General features: G+C 41.0%; 1 protein-coding gene across 1 annotated transcript; it reads left to right on the top strand.

Annotated features, from left to right (window-relative positions):
• On the top strand, positions 1-25,142 carry TFCP2L1 (transcription factor CP2 like 1). The gene is made up of 16 exons (XM_075181142.1): positions 1-357; positions 6,596-6,747; positions 12,401-12,477; positions 12,563-12,668; positions 12,975-13,081; positions 13,429-13,581; positions 14,377-14,487; positions 14,916-15,007; positions 15,852-15,900; positions 16,221-16,274; positions 16,440-16,533; positions 17,294-17,384; positions 17,468-17,568; positions 19,067-19,209; positions 21,963-22,014; positions 22,141-25,142. The coding sequence occupies exons 1-16, from the start codon at positions 296-298 to the stop codon at positions 22,176-22,178; spliced, it is 1,482 nt and encodes a 493-aa protein (XP_075037243.1). The 5' UTR covers positions 1-295; the 3' UTR covers positions 22,179-25,142.
• The last annotated feature ends 881 nt before the right edge of the window (positions 25,143-26,023 follow it).

Genomic DNA, 26,023 nt, shown 5'->3' on the forward strand with positions numbered 1-26,023 from the left:
GACAGTTGCACTGAGGAGGGTGATTCGGGAGTTGGGTCACTCAGGAGGGTGTTTCGGGCGTTGGGTTATTGGGAGACCAGGGTTATGACTAGAGGATACCGAGGGGGGGCCACATTGTCTGGGGTCTGGCACAGGACGGGCAGTGGGGTGACAGGTATGAGAGGGACACTGTAGGAGGTATGTACTGGGGGTGACCGGTCCGGATAGAGGAGAGATCACTGACCTGAGGGGGGGTCTTGTGCTGCAGGGAGGGGGGGGCTTTCTGGATTTGTAGCCCATTCAGTGCCTACTGAAAATGCTCTTCTGGCACACCCAACCAGAACACTACAACCAGCACCCGAGCGGAGGCTACCTGCGGTGAGTTACCCGATGTGTGTGCGATCTCTTTGCGATCGTCGGCCGAGCGCCCGTAGATCAGGCTGGATGGTTATTATAGTGTGTGGGTGACATCTGTTATAATGTGATCAATGCACCCAGACGTGTCTGTAGTAATAGAGAATCCTCCCTATCATGTCTGATTGTTAGAGATGTTCTTAGCTGCCCCAGTGTCAGATGTGATCGGTATATTCTAGCTGCTATTTAATACTTGTTTATTACCTGAATAATAATCCTTCTCTTTACTGTTTAGTTTGTTTATTGTCACCCTGATTTCCACCAACAAATCTGTTGTAAATAATTTTGTTCTGCACTTATGTATCACTTTGTTCTGTCTCTTCTGTTTATACAAATGTTGACCAGACTGTAAATAACATTGGTCAGGGTATGTTCTGTCCTACACTAAGCTGACATTTGACCGGTGTCCATTTATATTCCAGGGCCTATAAATATATCACAAGGTCTTACAGAAGGCCAGCTCAGTTATTGGCTATTGGTCCCTAGTGCGAAGCAGAAAAGGTGACATTACCTTGTGTACCTTGTGTCATTATAGGGGATTTGTCCCTATAAAGGGTCTATAGGTTTTGTCCCTTCCTATACTCTTCCAGTTTGTGTACACCCTACAGAATGAAAGCGCATTGCAGCTATTTACCTTGGTCAGTGATAATTGAATGATGTCCTGACTGGTATTTTAGGTCAGGGTCTCCTTTCCTAGTTAAACAAACAGCAGATTGTGGCCGGGCTCAGCTGCATTTCCCTGTAAGATCAGTAGGGCAACTGTGTGGAACAAACATGCAGGGTACATCCATGATAGTGCCAGCTGGAACACTACCCCAAGGTTTCCCAAGCAGGTGAACTGGGGCGACTGTCTTGTTTTATACAGTGGTTTTTCCTGAGTGTGTTGTGTCTCCCCCCCCCCGCCCCCCCCCCCTTAACCCTGCTGATACTTTTTTAATTTGATTCTACCTTTCAAAAATGTTCATGCAAATTAGGTGGCGTTCTGAGAAGATAATCTTGTTTTTGTGAAAAATGAACTTAAATTTCCAGGTTCCCAACCTGTGGTCAGTGTACCCCAAAGTTGTACATCTGATTGGTATAGCGTTATTCTGAGATAGATTTAACAGTCAGAATAGGTATCTTAAAAAACTTTCAATTGATAACCAGTGATCTGGTATATATTTCCTCTTCGGGGTTACTTTATATAAACTTGCATAACTAGGAGATATATAGTTTAAACACATTTTAGGGTGAAATTGGTAAACCTTTATGGTCACACAGAGGTACATGTTAAAAAAGTTGACAAACACTGGTCTAAAGAAACAATTATTTTAATATTGGTCCAATGCAATGTTCACAGAATGTTCTCCAAAAATGCAACAAGTCTTACTATGAATACAGGACATAAGGACATAATTGTACTATTTTATTAAAGGAAAACTTTACTTTTGTGGTTTTGCAGGGTTTTTTTTGCAAGAAGGGGGGGGGGGGGGAGTTTGCATAATACACCTTAAGGATCTGTTTTTAATTAGAACTGGTACCAGGGGAGGGCTGGCAATCATTAGCCAGGGGGCAAGACCCGGCTAAGCAGCTCCCCTGACCTCCTCCCCCAGCCCAGCAAGCCCCTGACTGGTACTCTATCTGTAATATTCTTATATATAGGTGGAAGTGGGCTGATATAAGGTTGTACGCCACGCTGCCAATTTTACTGCCTTCAATGTAAAACAATGAAATTCGATTTACTTACATTTTCCATACCACCACTTCTAAACTTCTATTTCAACCATTGTGTATCTGTGTGTGATATATAGAGATATAGATATAAATGACCTCTCTGTTCTAAAGCTTCTGTCATCTTTGGGTGGGTGGCCCCGCATCACCAATCCATTAGGTTTGAACTGTGCAAATAGATTTTCGCTCTTCAAATCTGATGTTGGTAAAAGGGTACGGTGGCAGGGGTTGGCCATAACAGAGGATCCACTAGTGACTAGTCCCTCCAAAGATGGCCGGAGATTCAGGACAGGTAAGTGCTTTATACACTATTAAAAAAACAACCTATTAGGTGCACGCCTTAAAAAACTGGCATTAATAAGTAAGGTACACAGACAAGTATAGGTACACAGACTGCTACAACTGGATCCTTAAAATGTATCCGCAAACAAAACCCAAAGATAAGCGCTAGCTGTGTACTCTTTGATATATGTAAACTGAAAAGTCAGTTGCATGTAAAGCCAGAGCAAATAATGTATTAATAAATCACATAATCCATAAAATAAAACAAGGATGCACTGATCGTGTAATCACTGTTACATCTTATAGTAATGTTTTATAGCTGCACCTAAACATTGTGGAGCTTTAAACTATAACATGTAGCAGCGAATAACTATAAGATCAGCACATTCTTGTTTCCTGACCTTTTATGGCTAATTTATTACATAATTTGTTCTTTGCTTTACATGCAATTTAATTTTGGGATTACATATGTAAGAGCGCTCTTTATCTTTGTGGGTTTTCTAGCTTTATACTATATTTATATAGTTCACTTTTATAGGACAGTAGTAATATTTTCAAAATAAACCCTTATCATCTAGTTTGTAAATTTAGGTCTTAACTGTGTTGTCTTATTAATGTTTAAAGTATAAATTATATATTTGCTTAGCTCAATAGTAAAAACAGTTAATATGTTGGGTATGTGTGTGTGTACATATGTGATGTATATACTGTATTATTGCACATTCCTATGCCACTTGATAAATTGACTCCCACCAGGGCTGTGAATGTTTCTGGTGTTGTACATACTGTTTAGTAAGGTTCTTTTTACTGAACGCAGGAATGTTGTGTAACAGTTTTGTTTCAGTTGACCTGTATTTGGTACCTCCAGCAGTGATTTATATAATACATACGATTAAGTGCATAATACAAGAGAAGAGTTTGGATATTGTGATATTGGATGTGCAACACATTGAGTTTGGATGAGACCCTCCTGGCTCTTGCATCATGGGGTGGGGGCTGATCTGGTACTCTAGGGATGTCTCTGCTTTCTGAATGATCCCCTGTATCTTGTTTGGGGTTAATTTGTGTCCAGCTTTGGGACACTTGGTCATTTCTCCTCTTTGTGGCGATGCCTCTGTCCTGTTACTGCAGATATCTCGCAATATTACTGTTTTTCCCTAATTCTGGCACAATAATTAGCTGATGCAGCTAAATTCTGACTTTTCCGTGCCCGTTGCCAGATCTATTTTTGTCCTCCACCCTCTTTCAGTGACTAAGGAGACTTGCCAAGTTTTTGTGCGCTACCCATGTCTGTGTCCTCATTTGGCATGACCCAAAATGCGGGATGACCTCCTGTCACCTCTTCTGTCCCTGAGATGAAATCCTGTCTCCAACAGAAGATCCTCTGTCTAATGAGAGATCTGCCACCCAGAGATGGCAATTACTCCTTATCTTCCGTACAGCACAAGGCAACGTTTTATTACTGGTCGTCCTGCCATGACGATGTCAGCTCTGGTGTCCTACCCACTGGTTTGTGTGTGAAAAAACATCACGTCAAATGCAATGCATTTATTACATGTTTTTTATTTTACATGCTTTCGTTCTGTGTTTGATATATGTGTGTTTTCATCTTCCTTCAGCAAAACATATGTGAAAAACATGTGTAAGTGCAAGTGGGTATGTTGACTTTGCGTTTCTTCAAAATTAATGTGTTGAAGCACTTAAATGACACGAGGCCCTGAAAGGGATGCCAACTGACGTTAAAAGAAAATGGGCTTTTTCTTTTTTTTACCTTAAATGCTAGTAAGTCATTATTTTAATGCCAGTGGTATGAGGAGGTACTGTGGACACCACTACTTGTATTCAAATTGAATTCTTATATCCCATGCAGTGCAGGGGATAGGGGGGGGTGATCATTTAAAAATGCCCTATGAAGAGGGAGGGGGGAAGTGGACCTAGAAAGATATCTTAAAATACAGGGTTATCTTATCAATTGCAGAAATAAAATGTCATGTTTAAGGATCTCCCTCTCATGATGTGGAATCTCTCTGTGTTAATACACCCCTTGTCTTACACATAAGTCAGATATTGTGCCCCCACCCCCCTTTGGGCGCCGATGACCCTGTTCACTAGTTTGCAGGTTGTCCATCCTTGGACCACTCTTGGTAGGTACCAACCACTGCATACCGGGAACACCCCACAAGACCCGAGATGCTTTGACCCAGCCCTCTAGCCATCACAATTTAGCCCTTGCCAAAGTCACTCAGATCCTTACGCTTGCCCAGTTTTACTGCTTCCAACACATCAACTTCAAGAACTGACTGTGTGTATGTGTGTGTGTGTATATATATATATATATATATATATATATATATATATATATATATATATATATATATATATATATATATATATATATATATATATTATATTAGTGTTGAATCAAATGAATTCAGAGTGCCACCAAGGTGTCATATAGAATTAAACGTGGCAAATTCATAAACTCCATAGAGCTCTATGGAGTTTAGAGTCACAATCTTTTCAGCCGATGGTTATGACAGATGAAGAGCACAGATCTGATGGTAAAACGTGTATCGTGTGTACACAGGAATCGGGGGGGCTGATCGGGACTTTTTTTTTTTTTTTGCTTCAGTTGTTGCTAAAACCATTAACGATATTGCATTGGGAGAAATTTTCTGTAGTGTTTACCCAGCCTTACACTTCTTGACTATCTATATATATATATTTACAGATTTCAGTACCCTGTGAGGAGACCACACAGTACCCTGTGTGGTCTCCTCATTAACATTGTGTTGTGGAATGATAGTGATGAGATACAACTTATGATTTATGATAGAGAAACGGTAATGCGCATTTGCATCAGTTTTGCAGCTTTTGCGCCTTGTCTCTGGAAAACACAGCGTCGCTCTTGATGACAGAGCTGTACTTATGCCCTATATAGTCTGGGTTTTTAATGTTATAATGTGGTTAGGATGTGGTTACATTCAAGTTCTAAAATTGGGGAATAAAGTAGATTTAGTTTTAACTATAGATCTCTGAATGCAATACATACAGTAACTTGAGCCTATAACACTTTAATTCTTTGACATTGATGGATCTGGTTGTGTTTTAGTTTTGTTACTCAATATATCATTTAAAATTTTGTATTCTGTCATGAGGTCAGGCAGTGCATTCCTGCTGCATGCTGGGTAATATGACCCCTTGCAGTTCTTGTTAGAACCAGATCTACCCTGACCAAAGTCGTCACATTTTGTTAAACGTGTTTAATTTACATATGACCAGCCGACATCAATCTTCAGTGTTCTGGATTGGCACTAGTTATGCGGAAAGTCAACTTTCTGCTACGTAGGCAGTTCTCAAAGAGTTAAAACGGTTTTTAAAAGTGGGGGCTTAAAAAGACGAGAAAATTGGGATCCAGCAAGGAGATTATTTTATGAATGTGCTTTGTAACACAGGATCTGCATATTGAAGTGGATTAAACGTTGGGCTGTGAGGTTTCCCGCTGAGGGAGGTTCTAGCTCCCAGTAGCAGCTAAATGAAATTTGGGAAAGCTGAGTGGTGACGTGGTCTTGTTAAATGCCAACGTTCTTTATGGTTGTCAGCCAAATTTCTAAATACCTGATGATAATTATATAGAAAATTGAAGGTTCTCTCAATGGACCAGAAAAACATGGTGTAAAAAATGCACCTGTCACCACCCCCCCAATAAAACCAATTTAGAGTCATTTAAAGATAGCTAAGGACTATAACTTGTTATATTCAGAACAATTAAAGAGATTTTTATTTAAGTTTTCATTCCTCTTGCCTAACTTGCAGCAGCTTTGGTCTCTCTTTGTTACATATAACCCATATACCTGATTTATAGGTAGAAATTCTGTTGCCGTTAATGTTATTACTGGGGGAAGGGGGATTATCAACACTAGGTCACAGGTAACAATTGCTGTAACACAAACCTGCTTAGTTATATTCTTGTAATATCTGTGCACCAGTGTCCGTATGTCCCCAGTGTAATATGTTCTCGAGGGTTTGGTTGTTTTGTTTTGTTTTCTGACAAACTTACTTGCATTTGCTAATAATTGTGTTGTTGTGTTCCTTGTATTGTGGTGTATGTGTTCTACGCTGGTCACTCGTTGGAGTGTGAATTATATCCTTTTACCTGTGATCCGTCGGATGGAGGCATGCTGACCCTCTGCTGTTTTTGTTATTTTAGTGACGTCCTTGCTCTGCCGATCTTTAAGCAAGAGGAACCTCATCTCTCCCCAGACACGGATGCCAAACTGCCCCCATTCCAGTATGTGTTGTGTGCAGGCACCTCACCTGCTATCAAACTGCACGAGGAGACGCTGACCTATCTCAACCAAGGTATGAATTCGCCGATGTCCCATCTGGTGCAGTCATAGAGGATGTTCTGTATGAATTGTTCAGAGACAGACCTAATCCGTGCTCGGGTACAGGACGGATCTAGGGGAGGAAGTACTGCGATCAATCTACAGTAGATTATTTATTAACAGTTATTTATATTGTGCCTACATATTACACCACTCTTTATGTAGAACATGTTATCATCAGTCCCTCCCCCAACAGAGCTTACAATCTATATTCCATACACAAGCACTATGCTTCATTTTGCAAGAAGCCAATTAACCTTTCAATATGTCTATTGTGCGACTGGGTGGAAACCAGAGCACCTGGAAGAAACTCCCGCAAACACAAGTAGAACATACAAAACTCCACACATATAGGGCCCTGGTTGGATTTGAACCCATAACCCCAGCGCTGAGACGTAACAATGTTAACCACTGAGCTGCTTTTTCCACTTAAGAAATAGGCAAGTGGACAGTCACCTGTTATGTAACATTGCACAGTATAGTGAGGGGGGGGGGGGGGGGGCGGCTAAGTCCACGCACATTACATTGTATCACGTTTCTGTGACAATTGTTGTAGTCTAATATCTGATCTGTTAATTTTCTGGGTATTGTTCTAGTTGCCCCCAGTACAGAGATCTCATGCTGGAAGCTAATGAAGGCTGGGAATACTCTCTGCAAGGTGCCTTTCAACACTATATATGTAGATGATCTAGTCCTCTACTGGTGGATTATATCCTGCATTTAGATGCAAAACCTTTTCCCATGTGCCAGCCAGGATGCAACGTAAACTTTCTGCTAATCGCATATTGAAATATATGATCACTTCTAATATTGTACAATTGGCCCAAGTGACACTATTCTACATATTACATAAAGTGTTGTATGGAATAATTGTTTTTTGTTTCTAAACCGCTCCACTCGCTAAATAAAACTGTACTCCTTAGAATATAAAATAAATGTGGGTCTTTAATCTGTAAGATCTGGTTTGTGTCCCAGTTTTGCACCATGATGATACTCTAAGAACTCGCTGCACGTAAATTCCCATAGTCTGGCATGGGCAGCATTTGTTAAATGTCCTCTAACTGTAATTCAAAAAAAAGTTGAAGTGCAGAGCGTAAAATGTCAGTATTCAGCCTGTAATTGTATCTACGCGCAGGGAAGTTTCTTGCTCTAATTCCACCTCTCTGCTCCGTAATTAGTGATACAAGTTCAACTAAATGCGAGGACAAATATCACAACAATAACTGTCTCTGTAAATATTAAATTAACAAGTGTTACATGGAGTTCTGAGCACTTGTGCGCCTTGGCATTGTAGTTAAGCTATAAGCCATAGCGGAGTACAAGGATATCTAAGTCTGTATATTAAAAATATCCTGATTCTGGCTGAAATCCAGTGCGAGTGTTGTGATATTAAATTCCCCACCCAGTTTACCCATAGAACCTGAAATATTAATATTATTCTTTTTTTTATTTTTTTTTTTATTATTATTATTAATATTTTATTTATATTTATAAGCCGGTGCAAAAGGTTTGCAGCACCGTAAATGACAAACAGGCAACGATTCATAACACGTTATTAAACTAATTCTAATTATACCACGACCAGACAGCCGTAGCAGATTACACAGATTATATGGTAATGAAGTTATTTACGGGACAGTGAGTGAGACTGATGGTGAAGTGGGCCTGAGCTCAGGAAAACAAGGCTAGGGAGACAGACTAGAGGTACAGAGGGTGATGTGATATTAATGAACCCACATTTGTCCCTCAATCCACAAAGCAACCCGGTCACAGCTCCTGAATCCCAGGCTGGGGTTAATATTGGGCTTTCTGTGCCCCAGAAATACTTCTGCCAATAAACGCTCTTTAACTAATGGTGACATGTTTCAGTTGTTACCAGTTTAGGTTCTCCATTGGATAATAGATATGTAAATTGGCAGCCTTTGAATAATGTAGCATATATAGTGCCAATTAAAGCTTTCATTTACACTGCCTGCAGTCTGCAGGGAAATGTGAGCGCCAGAGTGCGCAGATAGGGTGCGGGTAAAAATACGCAGCGTTCTGCCATAAAAAATCACATAAGTGATTGCTCGCCCAAGGGATTCTACTTCTTTATTTTACAGTATCTTTAAAATGTTCAAACATCATGACATTGATAATAGAGATGAAACATGATGGAAGTGTGAAATTCCATTTTACTGTAGAGATGAGGTAGAACCTTTTTTGGGTAAAAGAGGATACTGCAGGTTTTAAGATACAAGAATAGGTGGGGTAATGAGAACAAGAGAAATCCCCACCTTGGGTTTTTAATATCTCTTTTTCACTCAACGCCTCAAATTCAGTCTTCATTTGGAGAAGATTGACAAATGATTATACAGAACGTCCTTCAGAATCCATCTTGTTTTTGGTGCTTTTTTTTGTGTGTGTGTTGTCCGGGGAGCTCCTTGTTGCTCCCCAGGGGCAGTAACTGCATTCCCTGCATTGTGGTTATAACTTGGACCACTGATCATTAGAGATTCCCACCTTCTGTGCTCGCTGGAATTGGTGTGTTCTGCTTCAGTGACTACAGAAGAAATCTGTTTTTTCTTCTAGTATTTTTATATGGTCTTAAACCAGCAGGGACACTGAGCAATATTCTGTGCAGGATCCTGTTAGATTGAGCTCACTGATACATTGTAGTATATTAGAATACTCTGCGTTTCTCACATGATGGAACAGATATGTACTAATTTGTGAGGTGTTTATGGGAACCTTTTGTTCTCTTCTATAAGGAGATTTGCACATTGTGTGTTCTATCTCCTCACTGCTTTGTCCATATCCTGTTCCAACATTACTGAATGTATAGACATGTTCCGTATTCAGCTGCTGCGGCACCTCTTATCCCCAGCAATGACTGTTTATAGCAGGACCGGCTGACCTGTGGCTCTCTGGCTGTTGTGGAGCTGTACGTGAAAGCATGCTCGGACTTCTAGTTCCACAAGGGCTAGAGGGCAGGTTCCTATACCTTGCATAATGAATGGATGACTTGGCCATCACACAAGCCAATATATAGAGGAGGGGCAGCGTTGTATCTTCAGGGTTCCTCCAATATTTTTATTGTCTAATCAACATCTCAGTGTGGTTTTTACATGAAGGAGAAACACCGCACAGTACACGTTATATTCCATGTCCTGTCATAGCATGAAATGGGAGGATCAGCTCTAACCAAAGCCACACTGAGCAGATTAGTTTTCCGAGCTTTGATCCTGAAGAAACGGGCGTAGGCCCCTGCTAGGTCTCTGCAGGCAGTCGGTTCCTTTCCATTCAGTCATTCCTGGGGATCCAGAATGCAATGTATGTGATGTCACCCCATCCTCTCTCCGCAGGGTCCATCGCCCGCTCTCTTCTCTATGATTTTTGTGTAGTTGTGTTTGCAAATCTGAGGGCGTGTTTTGTTTTCCCAGTTCTGACCTGTTTTCTTTCACCTGTTTCCCTGTGGAGAAAAGGCTTGTACTTGAAAGAATTGGCCTGCTTGGGTGATGCTCAGAAACCTTCATCCTGCTGCCTTTTGTAGGTGGGTGGGTAGAAAACACCTGATGTTGCACCATTTGGAGGTGATGCTATAATTACTCCCTTTTCAGGTATCTATTTCACTTTTCTCCCTCTACATTTTGCTTTGGGGCGTACGCAGGAATATGGTCCTTGGTTGTAGAACTGCTCGTCCAACTGTTTAGGAATCCAAAGCAATTTGACCCATGTCCAAAAATAAAGAGAAAATAAGTTACTGATTTTTACTTTTTTTTTTTTTCATGTGTTTTCTGTGTGTTGGTGACGTGTCTGAGTAGACGTGTAAGCGTGTGGTCACATGTTGTGTGGGTCTGGTGGTTTGTGAATGTCTCTCCTACCAAATTTGTGTGGACCTGGGTGACTGCCACTGAAAGAGTTAAGAATTTCGGTTTTTCCAAATAGTTGTTTTTTTTTTGTGGCATCTATCAATAGTGTATTGATTGATGCAAAATACAAGTTTGTAAGGGAGTACAAATCTCAGGAGTTGGGTAACCCCCCTCTAACATACATTATTTTAGGGTACTGTTTGTGAGACTGTATTTCTAAAACTCTGTACCACGGAGTGATGAAAATGAACTGTTGGTTTACACAGAAGATATCTATGTATGTTTGTGAACAATCAATTGTGCAGTGATTGCATGAGGATGACTGTCTGTCTGTGTAGTTATGCTGTGATTGAAGTCTAGTGACTGTGTTCATGCTGAATACCTGCCTCTAATGGACTGTTGTACAGACCCTAAATAAAGGAATCTGAGCTGCACCATAGGTATAACTGTGTCAATATTTTGTAAAATAAATTAAAACAAATATCAGATTTGTCAAGTGATTGTTCAGCCTCCTCGTAGCTTGTCCTGTGACCGCATGCTTACCTGTAGAAACTCCTTCACAGGTGAGGTCTTACCATGCAGGTACTAGTGTTATCCTTTCTCCATCTTGTTTTCCCACAAATCCATTACATCAGTTGGCATACTATTTGGCTGCTGATCTGGAAACAAAGTAATTGCACAGTACCAGGATAATTACTAAGCACTGAAGGTTTTATAGCCACTGATGGGCGGAATAACCGGTTACCTGGAACACTCAGCTCCTCAGGCTGTTTGTTACTGCGTGAAAATTCTTGAGACACACTGCCAGATATGGGGGTCACCCCCCCCCCCCCCCCCCGTCACCCCCTCCCCCCCGTTTCCCGGATCCTCTGTTACTGTTCCTTTCTACAGGTTGCTAATTATCTCCCTATATTTATTTTTTACCAGAACTTGAATGGGATGAGTCCCCTCCAATTGTTCCCGCCCACTTTTAGGACATTAGGATTATTTTTCCCAGTTATATTAGTATTCACCTCCTTCATATTGAAATATCTGCCACACATGTAGTATAAATGTGTTTTTCTGGGTAAGTGTTACTGCCTTTTTTTTTATGGTAATTTTTTTAAACCCCTAAATGTATCTGTCTGTTTCTGATGCAGCAAAATGAGAGTGAACCTGTCTCCTTTTTTTGTTTTGTTTTACCATAAGTGTGTATGTGGAACGCATTGACAGAAATCTTAGATAATGCGCAATGTAGTGATGGTGACCGGAGGGGTGCGGCTTTGTGAGTGTCCGGGAGAGGGATGTCGGCCTGGTGACTGGCTTGATGAGTGACTGTAGTGCGGCCTGGTTACTGGGTGGGTGGGGGGTGGTCTGGTGACTGGCGGGATGAGTGACTGGAGTGTGGACTGGTGGGAGGGGTGGTCTGGTGACTGGCAGGATGAGTGACTGGGTGGGGGGGTGGTCTGGTGAGTGACTGTGGTGTGGTCTGGTGATTGGCGGGGTGAGTAACGAGGTTTGATATGTTTGGTTTCTGTATGTATCACGCATTCATTGCTGTGAGAACCGTATGTGAGTGCATTGTCTGCACAAGTTGCATGCTAGGATAGAAACTTACATCTTGCACTTTCAAGTTCCTTGTCTGTAATTTTTTTTTAATACATATTTAAAATCTCAATAGATACTAAAAGCACTTGTGACTCTTCGAGGAATACCACCTAGCAAATCTCTGATACATAATTGTTATTGGGTAACTGCTTTATAAACAAGGTTGAACCAGGTATTCATTCATTTCAGGACAACCTTATGAAATTCGTCTGCTTGACAACCGAAAACTTGGAGAGTACCAAGAGCTGAATACCAAATATATAAAGGTATTTATAAGCGGGTCCACGGCACACGGGTCACATTGGGGGAGGGTGTGCGGTGTATCAGAACTGATTTATCTTCTTTCTTCAGAGCATTATACGGGTCGTTTTCCATGACCGGCGCTTGCAGTACACAGAACACCAACAGCTTGAAGGCTGGAGATGGAACCGACCAGGGGATCGTATTCTTGATATAGGTCAGTGTAATTGTAGGATAAATCCCTGCCATCCCTGATATCTCTGGCCACAGGGAGAGCCGTTGTGAGTTTTAGTTGGACAACATACGTTACAATGTTGCACTTGAACCCTATATTTTTTCTTTACCCTGTTTTTACAACATAGTCTTGCGGTGTTTAAACTTCAGTGGAGTGCCATTGTTTTTCTGTCGTCTTTCCCTTTATCTCCCCATAGAACCCTTCTGCCAGTCCTCCTCCTCTGTGTAAATATATTTAGCAGTGGCTTTCCCTGTATCCGCATTGATGTCTCTTTAATGTTCACTACAGATATCCCATTGTCGGTTGGAATATTGGATCCCAGAGCTAGTCCAACACAGCTAAACACTGTGGAATTCCTGTGGGATCCCACCAAACGTTCTTCTGCGTTTATTCAGGTATGGGGGTGCTGTTTCTGCCAGAATGTTTCTAGGGTCCATTGTAGGTGTAGGTAATAGGTCTGTGAGACACTGTTTGGGCTCCTCCATTCAGGAACGAGGGCTGAGTTGATGGCGCAGTGCCGCCAGGCCCCATATCGTCTGCATGGGCTGTTCGTTACTCCCACTGTATACACGTTGTATCCTTAGTGACCCTGACACTTTATTCTCATGTGCAAACTATCTGTAATCCATCATAACACCACTGGACCCCACGTTTGTAGATTTGATATAATTCCGTTTGATAGTGGTTTGTAGTAGGATTAGAACATCGCACTTCGTAACCATCTGTTCTTCATATTGAATAGGTGCACTGTATCAGCACAGAGTTCACACCCAGAAAGCACGGAGGGGAGAAGGGCGTCCCATTCCGAATTCAGATTGACACCTTTAAGCAGAATGAGAATGGAGAATACACAGAACATTTGCACTCTGCCAGCTGCCAGATCAAGGTGTTCAAGGTACCGGCCTGACTTCCAGAAGACGCTCTCTCCCTACAGATAGCCTCAAATATATACATACATAATGTATTCCTAAACAAAGAAAATCGAGTTTTAAACAATGAAGATGCCGTCCTGTTGGTGAAGCAGCTTCTCTCTAGCTGTAAGATGTCTCTGCTAAACTAGTCCACTTAGTGATCACTTTGTGTTCAGCCTCCTGCTTTCTGTACTTAGATTTTTAAATCTTATTGCAGTGATCTGCAGCAATTGACACAGGCGTACATCTACTTGTACAGGTCGCTGATGGATTCTGTACTGTGCAGTTTTATCTGTCCACGGTAACTGATCTGTACCGCTGTACGTCACACTGATGGGCTGTCTTTGCTCCGTAGGAACCCTCTCCCATTACAGTGCTCCTGTCTGTACTACACTAGTCAGAGCATCCTTTCACCCCCCCATCCAAAGTGAGGCATTATTGGGGATATAGTTCTTCACCAAGTTCAGTCTCATCTCCCATCATGCCTTATTTCATCCACAAGAATGCAAAAATCAAAAACACTGAAAACATAGTACAGCTTATCCTGCATGAAACCTCTTCTGTCGTTATCCTGTCATTAATACCTTCAGTCAATGCACAAACTGGAGGCCCACAAATTTTTTGTATTTAGTTAAAAAAATGTTTTTAAAATAGTGCTTTTCTGTAATAAGTGTGAAGGGGTTGGGTAGTTACATTGGGCTATATTTGCTTTCAATATAAACTGTTATTTCAAACTAAACGTACAGATTGCATAATTTTAAATTACTTTGCATCTTTAGCCCAAAGGAGCAGACCGAAAACAGAAGACGGACCGCGAGAAGATCGAGAAGCGCACTGCTCAGGAGAGAGAGAAATACCAGGCCTCCTACGATACCACGATATTGACAGAGGTGAGAAACACAAAATTATAATGGTGAAAAGGAAGTTGTCCACTCCGCATAAGAAATCTGTAGGCGCTAAAGTAAAAACTGTGATAGTCATACAGTAAATCTGTTACCCCTTACGGATAACGTTGAGGTCTTTAAAATATCTTCTAGAAAGATTTGTGTAGATAAAGATATACGAATATTTGTAATATACGAATTAAGTAGTTTCATAAGAAATGCAGCCTCGGGAACCATCTGTATTCTTTTTGCGAGCACTGCTGAAATGTTCCTTTATTACCATGCACTCATCTATATATCTGGTTGCTGCAGGTTATTTGTCCTTTATAGATTTATATGCCGTACCTTTACTTGCCCTGTGGCTGCCCTGGAGCCTGGTGTAGCACCTCCAGTTGTCCAATCTTTGTCCTGACCTCCAGTTATTTCCTTCATAGTGTTCTCCATGGCCGGATTTGCCTTATCAGTCTAACAGCTCCTCTTCTCCTGGTTACAACAGTTCTCCCAACAGCTTCAGCATCGGAGATGGGTAAGCTTTGTCATCTTGGGGCAATACAGTGTTGTCATTGTAAGGTTACACCATTCTTCTAGAACTGCTAAATATACCACATGGTCATGTTACCTTGTCTTACGATGGTTTGTGTCGGATGCATTCAGCTCTGCAGCGTGTACAACCATCGGTGGTAGTCACTAACGCGACTACACAACACCAACAAGGACTTACCCGACATGAGAACGGCAAAGCTGGCAAATGCGAAATAATATTAACGCCGAAGGTTTCAAATCAGTAGCAGAATCACGAGGAATGCAGAGGACGCCACACAGAAAATCATGTGACTTTCTGGGACTATATTATTATTAGGGGTGTTAAGAGAGTAATGCAGGGAGGTGCCGGATGTACAATATTTTATAACAAGCCTTCTACTTTGTACATTCGACGCCTCTCTGCATTACTCTCTTAACACCACTAATAATAATATAGTCCCAGGAAGTCGCAAGACTTTCTGTGTGTCGGCTTCTGCATTGTTCACGATTCTGGCAGCTAGTAATTTGAAATCTTCGGTGTTAACATTCTTTCGTGATTGCCAGCTTCGCCCTTAAGTCGGATAAGCCCTTGTCGGTGTTGTGCTAGTCGGGGTCACGTACCCAACACACAACCAGAATGTCTGACATGTCCCATGATCTCATATCTTGCAGTAAATCATTGTGGTGTCTGCATAAGTCTATACGGACAGGTGGAGACTGTTCTAGGAGCTCGGACCAGGTTCAGCACTAGTCTTGTGGACAGCAGCATGTCCGTCTTTTGCAGACTCGGTCTTGTCACTTTTATCCATGACGTGTTCCTGATTGATCACATTTCTCGCCTGTTTTAGGAACTGTTCTCCAACCCCCCAGGTGGAACCTCCTTCCCTTAGAAATGATGTAAGTATGCCTGAAATGTGTGACCCTTAGCACAGAAAAATAAATCTCTGCAATGCGGCTTTCCCAGGAAACCTGTTAGAATGTTTGTCTCTGACAAATGTTGGCACTGGGATCTACATCACTACCCCCATGGTCCTTTCTTTGTATCTCCCTTGCACCCCCCAACCCACATCATTAAAATAATGCAGATATTTTGTTGTTTTTGTCAAGTGGTGAAATTACATTTCAGTGGAAATGTCCAATCTAACAGACCTTTAAGCCACAGAATGGGGGATGAATTTTGTACTTTTGAGAAATTTTATTTCTGTCTTCCCAAATAGAAGCCAGTCCCTGGATTTCATGCTGAGGCTTGGAATCCGGATGATAAAGGAAAGGTAAATTACAATTTCTAAAACTCTACATTTTAACAAACCCTTGTGTTTGGTGATTGTTTTCTGTATCTATCTATCTATTTATCTCATATCTTATCTACCTCATATCTACCTCTGTATCTTACCTATCATATGTTATAGTTTTTTCCCCCCCCTTCTGTTAAACAGCATCTTGTGCCTTCAGCATCCATACAAGATGTCCAGCAATGGTTACAACGCAACCGATTTCCTCAGTATTGCAGACTCCTGTCTAGTTTCTCAGGTATGTGGTGTTTCCAGAAAACACTTTATCCAGACTGCGCCATCTCGCCACACTCCTTGTAAGACGTAGAAAGTTGTTGGGACCGTTCATGTCAGATGAGTTTGTGAGGATAAATACAATGCTCTGTATTGGTGGCTTGAAATTACCCTTGTAGCTTAAACAGTGGTGGCATTGAATCCACGAGGAGGATCCTGGCACGCGTGTAGGTAGTAGACTTGCAGGCATCATGCAATGCCAATCTGTAGCCACAGGATATTCTCCTGTAATTTGAGGCATGGACTAAGTATGGTTTTGTCTGTTATTAGCTAGCACCCAAATTATACCCATTGCTTTATAAACAATGTTCTAGGAATGGAGAGTGCAGGGAAGCTAAGGCGGTATGAAGGAAGAGTGGCCAAATTCCTGAGGGAAACTTTGTAACTATGAAGATTACTTGTGTTTGCGTTTTCAGTTACTGTGAAAAATGTTTCAATCTTTGTAAGTGGCTTTCATTAGCCAGTAAACTGTGAGAGTGATTCTGGCAGAATATTTCTGGCACTCGGTGGATACGGGATTTTAGTGATTGTTATGGTGCCAGAGACACGTTTTGCCTGAGTAACTTAGGATTTGGGTTGCTGGATGGAACAAAACTGCCAAAATTCATTCATAAACCACAGCTTTTATGTAAATAAAATTGAAATAAAGATCAATGAGTGATGTTCCCACAAGCTGGAACAACTATGAATGGTTAAATGTGAATTTTAACAGCTATCATCTATAGGTGCTGACTTATTAAAGATGTCCAAGGAAGATTTTATCCAAGTCTGTGGCCCTGCGGATGGAATTCGGCTCTTTAACGCAGTGAAAGGAAGGTTGGTACAAGTTCCCTGTAGTGCAGTGGTAGGACAGGGGATTAATAAAGGTAATACTCAGCTCCATTTACCTATCTCTACAGAAACGTGAGACCCAGACTGACCATATACGTCTGTCATGAATCGGAACAAAACCGAACTGCCCTGCAGCATAAACGGGAACACAGCGAAACCGCCGTGTGTGGTAGGTGAAGGTTCTACACTGACTAAGGTCTAATACCAAATAACTCTCTTACGGGGAGGTGGAGGGGTGCTGGCTGGGTCAGGAACAATAGTGAAGGATGAGGTATTAGTAAATACAGATTATGTGTCACTGTGTTCTACAGACCAATATTAAGACTCTGTGGAGCTCCCCTTTACTGTACTAATTAGATGTTGCTTCATTTCCGTTCAATGTGACAAACAATTCCTGACTTCAACTAATGAGCATCTAATTTGTCTCTGTGAGGGTGTTGATTTATTCATGGCTTTCCAACGTGTCTAAGATATATGCAGGTGAATACAATGTGTGTCCTGTGTCTACTTCCCTGCACCCTTGGAACCTATATTGCTGACTCGGATCTTCTCCGGGGAATGTGAAACTGGTTCATCCAACATTCCGCCACCAGGTTCTACAGACATTCTCTTAGGGTCTGTATTTCCTGCTCGACAGGTTTTTTTCTCGCTCTTAAAGCCAAAACGGAGTTATCCCGCAGTCCAACCACTGGATTGTAAAGTAGTCTTTGTGAACTTGTCTTGCTCCGTTACATATGTGTCCATGGGCTGCGTGTTCAGTTAGCATGGCCAGAACTACGGCGAATGCTTTCCATACTGAAGACTTAACATGTCTTCCAGCCTCTTCAGCCCTTGCAGAGAGTGGTTGACCCATGAAAACTTTGTGTCACCACGATATTTGGGGTCTTGGGTGTCACTGCTGAAAACCTTGTGGAGCCTCTTATTTATTGCTGTTGAGCAATCTGTATAATATACTGGTGGAAACAGTCGGTAGTTCTTGTGGTAGAGGGTGTGGTATTAAACATCAAGGCTTTGCTAAACCCACACCCGGCTCCTCTCCTGATCACCTACTGTGCCACTCGGCTCACCTAGAAAGAATAGTCTCTCATTGAGCCGCAGTGTTCGAAACAACCGGCTACGGAGAGAATTGAGCAGTGCCGAAGGTAAATTACGAAAGTCCCGTATATGGGAGCGCGGTAAATTTTGTTAAATTGCTAAATACAGAGAATGGTGGAGATACGAGCCGGGCATTGCCACCAGAATACCATTATTGGGAAGTGATTTAGTACAGTTCCTATAAACAAAGGAAAACTATGAAATATCATCTCCTATTGAAGTTATACAAGTCTGCATTAGAAAAAAATCTAGGTAAAGGTTAAACAACTGTTAATTTGACTATTTTTGTGATTGAATATTGTGACAAACATTGTTAAAAACCTATAATAAAACTGATTAGTAGAAGTGCTCATGTAACCATATTATCTTAATATATAGATATATATTGAATTTCACATATTATGTTACAAATTGGGTGTTGCAAATGTCGCCCATTACTAAAAAATGTAGACGTGGCTGTGACCACGGTTCCTTACAGATGAGCTCAATGCGGCCGATTGAGTCCTGCACAGTATAAATTTGGAGGTTTTTTTTTAGGGGGCTGTCACTCAGCATGATCTTTATTTTTGCAGTGTACCATGCCATTTTCTTGGAAGAACTGACATCCCTGGAGTTAATTGAGAAGATTGCCAACCTGTATACAATCTCTCCTCAGCAAATCCATCAGATTTACAGACAGGGACCAACTGGGATCCATGTTGTTGTTAGCACAGAGGTGTGTACCCCTATTCCCTAATTCTACAATTTGGTAAAGGGAAAACTGCAGGCGCAGATGTCTTTACTGCTAAATACCGGCTCCCCAAGTAGTCAAGTCTTAGGGGTCCCAATAGAATTCTGTCTCAGCTGGTTAATGTAACAATGTACGAGCAGATCAGACTGGAGATGTCCTGAAAACTGTGATTCTCCAGGTTTACAGCCAACAGCCGATTGGTCTCTCTGAAAGCGCCGTTTACAATCTTAGTTAGTCTAATGCTGGCATTTCAAATAAGTCTTTTGTGTCGGTTGTCTTTAAAAGTTTCTGTTAATCTTGTTACTGGGAAGTCTTTCCTGTACTTATAAATATTAGCAACCACTTTGTTTCTGATATAGATAAGATGTGTCCTTTCAGGGTTATAGGTTTATCACAAGACAGTAAAGCTAAATACATACTGCAGAAAATTACCACATATGCAATTTTTGTGACTATTTTACAAACGACAAAGTCCCGATGTTCATGTAGATTTGTGTATACACTATAAACTTTTTACCTATTTAGATTTGTGGTTATAATCTGTCATAACCATCTGCTGAAAAGATCATGGGTCTGTAAACTCTATAGAGATCTGCCTACACTGCTGCTCGTGTGTGCGTACACACTGCCACATTTGCCTGATATTGCTCCTGATTTTTAGTTAGTTAATAAAAGAAAACTATACGATGTGTTTTGGTTCAATAAAATATGATTGGGACAGTGTACACGCTAATGCGATATCGGACGTAAGAGTCGTTTATTATGTGATTGGCCTGATAAACTAATTGTTTGAAAAATCTGTAGTGTGCACCCAGCTTTAGGAACTAGAAACACTGTTCCAGATAAACTTGTTTTGGATGGATCGAATTTCAAACAAGTGAGCTGCACTGCGTGTACGTAGATCCAGTCTTATCATTCAAAAGGGGGGATGTGTCCCCTATCCACACAGACTGTTCTTTAACCAATCCTAATCCATGTTCCACTCATATACATATATACGCTCTGTGCCATTAGCTATGTGTGTATGTAACCGTTACTGGACAGAGTGTTCTGATCTCCTCTGTGACCTGTATTCATAGTATGTCAGGAATGTTCCCCACAGTCATAGGCATGTCCTCCCTCTACTGACTTCTAATGCTGCTAAAGCATTCTCCCAGCAATCGTAGCTTACAGTGGTTACTCAGCAGTCGTGTGTGTGTGTGTGTGTGTGTGTGTGTGTGTGTGTGTGTGTGTGTGTGTGTGTGTGTGTGTGTGTGTGTGTGTGTGTGTGTGTGTGTGTGTGTGTCTAGCATTTTTTTTTTGTTTCACATTTGCACCAAGTGCCTTTTATACGAAGGTGTTTTGTTATCCAAGCCCTGCGTTCTAGAGTCTTTCTTCATTAACAAAATGTTTTTGTGTGTATGTGAATATAGATCTCAATCCATAAAACAGAAGCCAGCACTCGGGCTGCTGTAACATTAATCGACAACTATTTCCCTCTAGAGTAAACCTTTTTTATTAAGCCATTTACACCCGTGTCATACAAGGACTGCTTCGGTTGGTACCCCGGCCATGCACCGGACCCAACATGCATCTGAGTTTGTCCTCTTGCATCCCCCCTTTATTCACACAGGAATCAAGCTACTCGTACCAGAGTTTGACCATCTCCTGGTTATGGAAAATAATAGCAGTCAAACTACTCTCCTTCCACGACTGCTCTTATTTGCTACAAACCTTGTCCATATTGGTACCTACTACTGCCCTAAACCAGATCCATAAATGGTTGATTCTGTTTGCAGGGATAAATCTTCCAGAACTAGTTTCTACACTTTAAGATGTCCAACTAGAAATGGAGGTAGAGGGTTTCCTGACATAAAATATTATGTTGCTTCCAATTTTAGCCAAATTGTAGCCTGGTTCTCTCTCATAAAGTCCAATCAGATGGATAGAATTGGAGACCTCCTAAATTAAGACCAGTCTCCTCTCTTGCGGCTGGTAATTCATTTATCTTGCTGTATTTAAGATCATTGCAGAACTCCTTTTAATATCTCTAGTCTAATTTCATCCCCACAATACACTTTAATCAATGGCAGACAAGGGGCAGAAGATTTGTATCTGGTATTTGGGGTACATGTGCTTCCCTTCGGTATATACAAATTTTGAATTGGAGTTCTCTAATGTTTTTGACTACTTAATAAAACATTTTGGTCTTGCTGATCTATATTTGTTATTAAATTGAACAATTGCTGACCCCTAGATGTGAAGAACAATAGGAGGCTGACCTGGGAAGACCATTAGATAAGGAGGCTTATCCAACCATTAGAGAACGAGTTTCTAAATCTTCAAAATCAACCCTAAAAAATTGTATAAAATATATTTGAGGTGGCATCTAGTCTTGAAAAAATACACAGTACCACTTCTCCTCTTTGCTGGAGAAAAGCCCACGACCACCAGAATAGACATTTTCTGGAAAGTGATTTTGCGGCTTCTCACTAAAATTGACCATCAACTGATCCCCCAAAAATAAAGCCATGGCTGTTTTTGTTAGGGCTTCCAATATTAATATGATTGTACGCAATGTGTGGTTGTTATATTTTGCTGTAATTGCACTTTACCCCTGATTTATAAATAAAATTATTTTGGGAAAGCAAAAAGACATTTATGACGCCCAACTCCTGGGTTTCTGAACAAATGATTCAGAAAGATTTCTGAAAACTCTTGAACGAGAACTTTTTTTTAATTTATTTTTTTCCCCTCAGATGGTCCAAAACTTCCAAGATGAATCCTGTTTTGTGATCAGCACCCTGAAAGGTAGGTCACTGGGTTCTAGAATCCATTGGATATGCCTTATCCAGGGACAAACCACCTTGTCCAATCAAATTCACTGTCTTGGGGTTTTGAGGTTATGTAACCAAAGTTAAATGTTTTATGTTGCAGCAGAGAACGGTGTCGGATATCACATCATTTTGAAATGAAACCCCCCTGAGATTCACCCAGGACAAATATTGACGATTTCTGCTCTACCATCAGACAATCAGCGATAGAGTATTAAACGGCCCATGAACAAAATCCTGGTGTCCATGCCGGCGTGTGTAGCAGCAAAAGAACAGTCATATTTATGTGTAAATCCCAAGTGTTTGTAAACCATCATCTCTGCAGGACCCCCCCCATGGCTGCAATGTATGAGCTGTACAAGTTTATTGTAAATATGTGTGTGACAAATCCAACGCCTCCAACCTGTGAGATAGTGTAAATAATAGAATATGCTAAACACCAGATCTTCTGCTACTATGTATATTTTCCCACATTTTTATTGTACATGAATTCACTAAAAGAAACACTGGTTCTCTCCAGATCTCTTATTTGTAATAAAAGTAGATTTGATTGGTGTGTGTGTGTATATATAGTTATAGTCCCAGTGAGGTAGGGACTTTCCCATCCTTGGGAAGCGGTTTTCTACATCTCTATCACATACAGCCAGAGCAATTCATGAGCTGTTGTGTGCTTGGTTAATGACTCTGCTTGAATATCTGCTATAAGCATGGACTTATTGCACTGTACAGATTAAGTTTGTAACTTCATAGCAAGCAAAAATCATTGTATTTCCCCATATTGTGCTGAGTAATCAGAATGGCATTATAAGCTTTAAAATCCCCATCTCCATTGTTTTGCATATCTGAAGCTGTGTTCATGATTTGAAATGTTTGATTTGATGTATCCTATTGACAAGTCCTCTTATGCAATCTGTTGTTTCTGTAACATTGACAGCATAAATGAAAGGTACTACTCCATGTAGAAAAGATGACTTCTATAGGAAATAAGTGTGCAGGAAATTTAACATCATGCAATTTACCCCCCCCCCCCTCTTCTCCTGGTATTTTGTGGTTTTCATGCTGATGACATTCAGAACACATGAAAAGGGGGTTTATGTGCAGTTATTACATATATGGATATAAATAAACTTGATGGTGTTTCACCAACTCTTCAAATGATAAAAAACATTACACAAGTCTGACCAGGATACAATGAAATCTATTCAACTCTGTAACAAAATATCAAATAGGAGCACTTTTGTTTCATATATTCTGAAAGCTGCTAAATGCTTTAATGTTTAGTAATTTGTATAAAGTGAGTGATGACATTTTTCGTAGCCTGACCGCGATGAACAGTTCAGTACATTGTGGTTCTAAGAATTTGTGCCTTAAGGAAGGCAGCCAACCCCTGATAATTAAGCTGATTAAGGATGAACCTAACACGGGGGCAAGTCCTGTAGTCGCTGTACTAGCAACTGCTGCTGTAGGGGGCATTAATAAGTGAATCAATATGACAAAACATATTTAGTTAGATTGAAAAGCTAAGAGCTGAGTTCTTGCTCTCTGAATGTTTATGTAGCACACAGTTTTGGTGTATTGTAGGTTTTGTGAAGATTCACCACACTTTATTTTGGTAGCATGAAATTTTTCTTTCTTGTGTTTATCGGTCTCATGTCTGTGCCATATCATGATATTATTGTACACACTAATTACACAATGATCAGATGCAGTGAGATTATTGGACATCCATGCATAGACTATGTCTGAATACTTAACACCAACAGGCAGTGAGATATAATAGTCTGACCCTGGAAAGTCTTATAATGGCCGTCATTCTTTGTGCTGAGCTTTCTTCAGAAATGACACTTGGTGGCAAAGTCTAGATACTAACCACAGATCAGTAACTGTTCTTTTGAGGTGGGCCTGTCGTCTACACGCCTTGGAAGCAGCCGGTTTGTGGGCCGAAACAACAGCCAGACTTTCCGTTCACTAAGAATGGGTGATATCACTGCGGCAGTCTCCTGGCAATATGTCTGGTGTCGAGCAGTGTATTTGGTATATAGATTGATTTGTCCATGTTGACCAAATTTTAATGCCAAACATTGATCTATTTCACAAACATCCAAACCCCTATGGTCGTTTCCTCCACAGTGTTATAGCTGTGTTGTTATCTCATTCAGCGTCTGGTGATAGTCGGCTGGAGTGAGATGTGCTGGTCACTTGCCTATCAAATAACCTAAAAGAAGCACTTCATGTTTGCAAAAAGCCTAAAATTCTGTGGGTACCCCTTAACCCATTAATGATTGGAGCGGGAAGAACCAAGCCTATTACTTCTGATGCAATTTCTGCTACAGAGTAACACGACTGCGCAGCTCGAGGCATTGGGGAAGAGGGGAGAGGGGGGTTTGGAGCAGCAGATTACTTGGCTAATTAATTTTTGGGAGAGATTCTACAGATCGTGGCCATTGCTGGAGCTTGGAGCCTTTCCTAAATTCTTGGTGTAGATTTGTCCCCTTCAATTCACTTGTCCTTTAAAATTAGTGTTAAACCTTTTTTTCTGTGCTTCAAAAAGTGGTGCTGGTTGGGGAGAGGGGAGCTCAGCAGGTCTGAGTGCTTGGGGAGGCAGTTTCATTTAAAATTTCATGATAACAATGATCGGTGCCTTTGTGTTGAGCCATGTCCCCTCTTTTTGAGTTAATGTCCCGGTTGTCTGTACCTGAAATAACTAAGGATTATGGGAATATTCAGATGAAGGTGGGATATAGTCATATAAAATTGTTCGAATTTCTTTTAAATGTTTTAGGATTTTCTACTGACTGAAGTTAAACTGTTGTCGGGGTGTCCGGTGCTGGGTTCCTCTAGAAATGTGTTTTTGCTATTTTTTATTGTGCATTAAATTTGATCTTTCTACGCTTTCTATGCAATTTGGATCAGAGCGAATGTCTGTCTGTGCTGGTGAATGGGACGCTGACTGAACAGGTTAATTACTGCCATTCTTTTTTTTCCTTTTTCTTTTATACATGGAATGGAGAAGCATATTTTTGCACTGGCTATTTACTGTTGTACAGGAATATCCCTGAACTGGAATCTGGATTCAATGCAAATAAACTTATTTGTACAAAAGCATTAATGTGTGTTTTGTTTTTCATCCAATCATCTTTGTTATGTGTAAAACCTGTTTCATAAGCTGGGTACACACTACATGAAATGCTAATGTTTAGCGATTTATTAACGGCAGACCAAAAAAAAAAAAAAAAAGCCACGATCAACATGCGATTCATGTGTACACACTACACACAATTTACCTTCAGATTTACAGCCTGTCACCGTCAGCCTGGAAGATGTTATGGCGAGGAACTGAAGCATGCAAATGTCCTGCAGTGTCGGCTCTGCCCTTAAAGACCACTCTTCATTTATTTAGCTTACCGTGTAAAGCGTACATCAAAGAAATGTGCTGCAGCAGAATGAATGAATGAATGAATGAAACGGTTGGCATTTCTCACTATCTGTAACGCTGACCGTGTGCTTGCTGACCGTGTGCTTGCTGACCGTGTGCTTGCTTGCTGTCTCCATTCTCCTTCACTCAGGATGCAGATAGTGCAGATTTACACTGAACTGTCAGCAGCTGCTGACAGTTCACTAGCTGCTAAACGACAAAAATCAAACCAGTACGACCAACCAGATGAAGCGATGATCGGCACTTTGGACCATCGGGTAAGTATACACACTCATAGGGGCACATTTATCAATATTCACATAAAGTGAAAAGTAGTTTTCAATCCTTATCGCAATGGTAAGGATTGAACTATTTCTCACATTTATGTACAGCCCTGCACAGTTCCGAAAAACTGCTGTTTCTGCGATGTAAAAAATCATACTTACCCCCCCTCTTCGGAAGCGCTGTCTCCGGGTCTTCTCCTCGTTCTTTTCATTCTTCAATTGTGCATGTCCAGTTCCAAGAACTGGACATGCGCACACAGATCCCTTCTCTGTATCTGCAACGATAG

Source organism: Mixophyes fleayi, chromosome 7, assembly GCF_038048845.1.
Source record: "Mixophyes fleayi isolate aMixFle1 chromosome 7, aMixFle1.hap1, whole genome shotgun sequence".
NCBI lineage: Eukaryota > Metazoa > Chordata > Amphibia > Anura > Limnodynastidae > Mixophyes > Mixophyes fleayi.

What these genes read in the sequence shown, in the direction of transcription:
- TFCP2L1 (XM_075181142.1), top strand. Translation starts at nt 296, where the DNA reads ATGCTCTTCTGGCACACCCAACCAGAACACTACAACCAGCACCCGAGC. An exon ending in AGCTTCAGCATCGGAGATGG is followed by an intron (nt 15,008 to 15,851) that starts GTAAGCTTTGTC and finishes CGCCTGTTTTAG; the next exon opens with GAACTGTTCTCCAACCCCCC. An exon ending in TTTAACGCAGTGAAAGGAAG is followed by an intron (nt 17,385 to 17,467) that starts GTTGGTACAAGT and finishes CTATCTCTACAG; the next exon opens with AAACGTGAGACCCAGACTGA.